At 52.3% G+C, this 5,709-nt stretch overlaps 1 protein-coding gene across 1 annotated transcript in view; it reads right to left on the bottom strand.

The window, feature by feature from the left end:
• The window catches only part of LSM4 (LSM4 homolog, U6 small nuclear RNA and mRNA degradation associated), an 8,626-nt gene extending 2,963 nt beyond the window's left edge, over positions 1-5,663 (bottom strand). Inside the window, exons 1-3 of the mRNA XM_005430360.2 lie at positions 5,558-5,663; positions 5,353-5,451; positions 1,163-1,346 (exon numbers count right to left, since the gene is read on the bottom strand). Of these exons, the coding sequence (XP_005430417.1) occupies positions 1,163-1,346; positions 5,353-5,451; positions 5,558-5,560 (286 nt within the window). The 5' untranslated portion in view covers positions 5,561-5,663. The remainder of the gene's footprint in view (positions 1-1,162; positions 1,347-5,352; positions 5,452-5,557) is intronic.
• Positions 5,664-5,709: the final 46 nt, after the last annotated feature.

Below are 5,709 nucleotides of genomic sequence, written 5' to 3' on the forward strand. Positions count from 1 at the left end.
ATAAGTTTTTATTTATAATAAATATAGATATATAAATAAATATAATAAATAAAGGGAAATATTTATTTGGGATTTTTCAGCTCCAGCTGCAGGTGAAGCCCGGCCCAGAGCAGCCCTGGGGTTGTGGGGTGACCACAAATCCCCACATCCCAAAGATGTGGCACCAGGGGAGAGTGCAGGAACAGCTCCCAGGCTTCCGGGGGGATCGTTTGGGGAAAAAGGAGCAGCAAATCCCCCAGCTGGGGTGCCCTGGGATCACCCAACCCCAGAAATGGGAAGGGTTGTTCGCGTGACCTATTTCCTCTGAAGTGGCAACCTGCCCTTTATCAGGAGCATGAATTATTCATCTGCCAGGAGCAGCTCAAACCCTCGCACAGTTTTGTCTTCTTGTTGTTGTTTTTTAAATACAAATACATTAACAAATCAGGAAATCCAAACCCCCATCTTAAAGGGGGAAGAAGCCGATTTTTTTTCCCCCTCAGAGCCTGGTTTATTTTCACTATTTTCACCCAGAACAGCCTTTTGTTTTCCCCCCTGGGCCTTGCTGAGCTGCGTTTCTGCAGGGCCACGCTCCTGAAGGAGCTGAAAGAGTCAAGTTGAGACTCCGCAGAGCTCCTGCCCAGCCCCAGGAAGGAGGGAGGCCCATCCCTGGCACAGATCCTGCCTGCTCCTTGGCAGGGGCTGCCGGCGCGGCTGGATCCTGCTCGGGAGCCGCTCCAGCTTCTCCCAGGCACGGCCCTGCGTTTAGCACACAGCACCAGGAGCTGCTCCCCGCACAGCGGGGGAAATTTTAAGGGCAGGGATCCCATTCTCCCCTCTCCAAGATGGGGGGAAAAAAAATTTACAAATCAGATTTTTACCTTATCCAGCTCCTCCAACCCCCCCCAAAAAAAATCAGATTTTTTACCTCATTTAGCTCCTCCAACCTCATAAAAAAATCAGATTTTTTACCTCATCCAGCTCCTTCAACCCCCCTAAAAAAATTACATTTTTTACCTCATTTAGCTCCACCCCAAATCAGATTTTTACCTCATCCAGCTCCTCCAACCCCATTAAAAAAATCAGATTTTTTACCTCATTTAGCTCCTCCAACCCCATTAAAAAAATCAGATTTTTTACCTCATTTAGCTCCTCCAACCCCATTAAAAAATCAGATTTTTACCTCGTCCAGCTCCTCCAACGCCACGTCCCTTCTGCTGCTTCTGCTGCTGCATCCCCCCGCGGCCCCTGCCCTTGGACACCACCTCCTCCTTCACCATGTCGATGATTTCGTCGGGGATCCGCAGGTACTTGATGGTGCTGCCGCGGATGTAGCACTCGGGCATCCTCCAGAACTTGTCCCCGTCCTGGTGGGGAGAAACGCAAGGAAAAAACTGCTGCTTTTGGGTCATTTTGGGGGATATTTTGTCCCCATCCTCTTGAGGAGCAACACGAGAAAAACCTGCTGCTTTTGGGTCATTTTTGGGGATTTTTTGGTCCCCATCCTGTTGGGGAGAAACACGAGCAAAAATTGCTGCTTTTGGGTCATTTTTGGGGATATTTTGTCCCCATCCTAATGGGGAGAAACGGGAGAAAAAAACTGCTGCTTTTGGGTCATTTTTGGGGGATTTTGAACTTGTTCCTGTCCTCTTTGGGAGCAGCATGTCAGGCCACGAGCAAAACCTGCTGCTTTTGGGTCACTTTTAGGGATTTTGAATTTGTTCCCATCCCGTTGGGGAGCAACCAGAGCAAAACCTGCTGCTTTTGGGTCACTTCTAGGGATTTTTTTGTCCCCAGCCTGTTGGGTAGCAACACGAGCAGAACCTGCTGCTTTCTGCTGCTTTTGTGCCACTTTTAGGGATTTTTTGTCCCCATCCTGTTGGGGAGCAGCAGTGAGGCCACGAGCAAAGCCTGCTGCTTTTGGGTCACTTTTAGGGATTTTGAGCGTTTCTGGAGAGCGGGAGAGCTGCAGCAGTCTTTGCTGGGAGCATTACCTGTAACCAGCTGTGAAAAATGGGGGTTTAACTCCCCAGAACACAGAGCCCCACAAACAGCTGCAATTTCAATTCGTTCCTCAAACAGCGGCAGAAAACGTCAGAAGAAGAGGGTGAGGGAACCAGGCCCTTCCTCCCTTCTCACACCAGAAGGGAATTGAAAGTGGGACCAGAACGACCAATTCTGGTAAGAAAAACGCAGCTGTGGCCAGGATTCCTGTCCAGCTGGGAGTCACCCCACTCCTTCCCTCCTCTGGGCTGTGGAGGGAGCAGAGAGGCAGCTCTGGAGCCAGCTGGCTGTGGGATGAGAGCCTCCAGAGCAGCTGAGGGGAATAAGGAACTCGCGCTTTATATATTTATTTAAATATATTAAAAATAAAAATAAAAATCTTCAGGTGCTCAGTTTTGGAGCAGCCACCTCCCTGCTTTGCTTTCGGGCAGTTTCAGGGTTTTCCTGGGATACCATAGGACTCAACCCAATGGGTTATTATATACTTATTATCTATCTATCTATCTATCTATCTATCTATCTATCTATCTATCTATCTATCTATCTATCTATCTATCTATCTATCTATCTATCTATCTATCTATCTATCTTTAATTTTTTTTAAGTAAAAATCTTTAGGTGCCCAGTTTTGGAGCAGCCACCTCACTGCTTTGCTTTCAGACAGTTTCAGGACTTTCCTGGGATACCATGGGCTTCCCTAGGACTCAACCCAATGAGTTATTATATATTTATTTTATAAATAAAGGTATATTTATTTATTTTTTTTTTTTTTAAAACAAAAATAAAAATCTTCAGGCGCTCAGTTTTGGAGCAGCCACTTCCCTGTGTTGTTTTCAGGCAGTTTCAGGATTTTTCCTGGGATACCATGGGCTTCCCTAGGACTCAATCCAATGGGTTATTATATATTTATTATACATATATATATATATATTTATTCATTTAAAAAATTAAAATAAAAATCTTCAGGTGCCCAGTTTTGGAGCAGCCACCTCCCTGTGTTGTTTTTTTCCTGGGATACCATGGGCTCAACCCAGCAGGGTTTCAGCGAGTGCTTGTAGGAATAAGAACCCAGGGCTGAACAACAACTCAGGGCTGTAGGAATAAGAACCCAGGGCTGAACAACAACTCGGAGTTGTAGGAATAAGAACCCAGGGCTGAACAACAACTCGGAGTTGTAGGAATAAGAACCCAGGGCTGAACAACAACTCAGGGTTGTAGGAATAAGAATCAGGGCTGAACAACAACTCAGGGTTGTAGGAATAAGAACCCAGGGCTGAACAACAACTCAGGGTTGTAGGAATAAGAACCCAGGGCTGAACAACAACTCGGAGTTGTAGGAAGAAGAACCCAGGGCTGAACAACAACTCCCTGGCCATGATGTCAGTGGGAGGAGGGACTGAGCCGGCTCCAGCAGGGCCCGGCTGCAGCTGGGGTGGCTCTGTCCCAGCCCAGCCCTCCCCATGTGCAGCAGAGTCCCAGGAGAGGAGCACGCCCCGTTCTGCACTCTGGGGATGCAGCAGCAGCTCCTCTCAGCATCATCATCATCATTATCATTATTATTATTTGGGGCAGCTCTGCCTGCACGGGCAAGCCCAGGACAAGATTCCCTTCCAAGAGACAGAGCCGGCAAACCCCGCCCTGCCTGGGATGCGCCCGGCCGCTCCTTGGCTCGGGTGCAGGAAGGGATGGAGCTCGCGGCTCCTTCCTCGTTCCGGGCTGCCCCGGGTAAACAGGAGGCTCCCGGCTCGTTGTCCCGTGCCATCTAGCGGCCAGGGCCACCAGTGCCACCGGTGCCACCAGCGCACGGCGGCAGATTCCGTCTCCACCCGGGGTTTGGGGGTGTTTGGAGGCACATGAGGCTGCTCTCCCTGCGCGCTGATTGTGGAATCGCGGAATGGTTTGGGCTGGGAATCAAAGATTGTCCCAGTTCCACACCTCCCACTGTCTCAGGCGGCGCCAAGCCCTGTCCAACCCAGCCTTGGACGCTGGGTTGTGTCCAAGGGATGGGGACACAATCCCTCGGACTGTGGGATGGGGCAGCCACGGCTGCTCTGGGGATTTCATCCCAAACCTTCCCCACCCTCACAGGGAGGAATTCCCTCCCAAAATCCCACCTCACCCTGCCCTCCCCCTGTCCAAAGTTTCCATCCCCTGGCCAAAGTTTCCATGTTTTTGTCAGCCCCTTCAGGCACTGGAAGGCCACAATGAGGTGACCCCAAAGCTTCCCCTCTCCCAATTCCCTTTTCCCACGGGAGAGCTGCTCCATCCCTCTCTGATCACGCTGGACTCACTCCAACATCCCCACGTCCTTCTGGGTGATCCCTCCCAATAAAACCTGAGCTGCTGCTCTTCCCACGCAGAGCACCGAGCCTTTGGAAGCAAGTTTCCACGGAGAAGGGAATCATCACCTGTGTCCTGACTTTGCTGTCACCTCCTCTGAGTTCCCCTTCCACTAAATTCAACAGCGCATCCTCGTCCCACCGTGACCCAAAACCCAGCCACAAATTCCTAAATTCCACCCCGAAATTCCCTGCAAACCTCACTCAGGGTGTCCCCCCTGTCACACTGATGAGCCCCAGCCACACCACTCCACACTCCTGCCCTGGAGACAGCAGGAACTCGGGGGGTTTGCAGGGGATTTTTGGGAGAACAAGGATCCCTGGCAGCCCCTCCTGCGGAGCTCTGGCATTCCAGGGCTGGGAAAGCACAACAGCAGCTGGGCTTCCACCATCTGTGCTGCCCACAGGGACCACACCAGACACTTCTGGTGCGGGTCGAAGCCCAAAACACAGATCCCAATCTCCTGGAGCAACTTTGGCCAAGGGCAAAGGTCCCAGACCTTCCAAAGGTCCCCTTAACCTCAGTGGGTGAACTCAGCTGGATGTGGAGAGGGGAGGGAATAAAAGAGATTGGAGGGAATTAAAAAAAAGAGATTGTGGTGTTTGAGGCTGCCTGGGACAGGTAAAGGCTCTGGTTTTTGGGAAACCTGGATCAGCATCACAGCACGTGGCCCCCCACTCTCCTCACCCAGGAGGATGAGGGACCCCAGCCCCTCATGCTGTGATGTGCAGAGAGGGGACACACACACAGGGCTGCTCCTTCCTTATGGGCACTATCAATAATTAAATGGACATTATCAATAATTAAATGGACATTATCAATGATCACATTAAATCTGCGTTTCAGGCAGACGTCACGCCTCCATAGGAGCGCTGTGAGCTACAGCAGAGCCAGCCCGGCTGCGGGGACAGAGCTGGGGAACCTTTGGGGACAGACCGGGGGTGCCAGTCCTGTCTGCTCCCGGTGCCCTCCGCGGACCCTGCCGTGGGTGAGCCCTGCCCGGCACCGGTACCGGTGCCGCAGCCTTACCCGCGATGTGCAGATAACCTCCCGCAGGTTGATGTTCATCCAGTTGTCGCAGCTCACCAGGTGCCCGTTGTACGTCTCCCCGTTCTTCAGCTCCACCAGCTGCGAGAGAACGGCGGTCACGGGGCGCCGGTACCGGGACGTGCCCGGTGCCACCCGCGCGGTACCGGAGAGGGGAGCGGGGCTGGGCCGCGCGGCCCGCACTCACCATGGGGTGATTCTGCGCCGTCTTGAGCAAGGACAGGGGAAGCTGCGGGGGGAAGAGAGGAGAAAGGCCTCAGGCACCGACCGGCAACGGGACACCGGCCGGGCACCGAGCGGGGCACCGGGCACGCCATCCCTGGCGGCGGGGAAGAGATG

The sequence above is a fragment of the Geospiza fortis genome, unplaced genomic scaffold (assembly GCF_000277835.1).
Source record: "Geospiza fortis unplaced genomic scaffold, GeoFor_1.0 scaffold569, whole genome shotgun sequence".
NCBI classification, from domain to species: Eukaryota; Metazoa; Chordata; class Aves; order Passeriformes; family Thraupidae; genus Geospiza; species Geospiza fortis.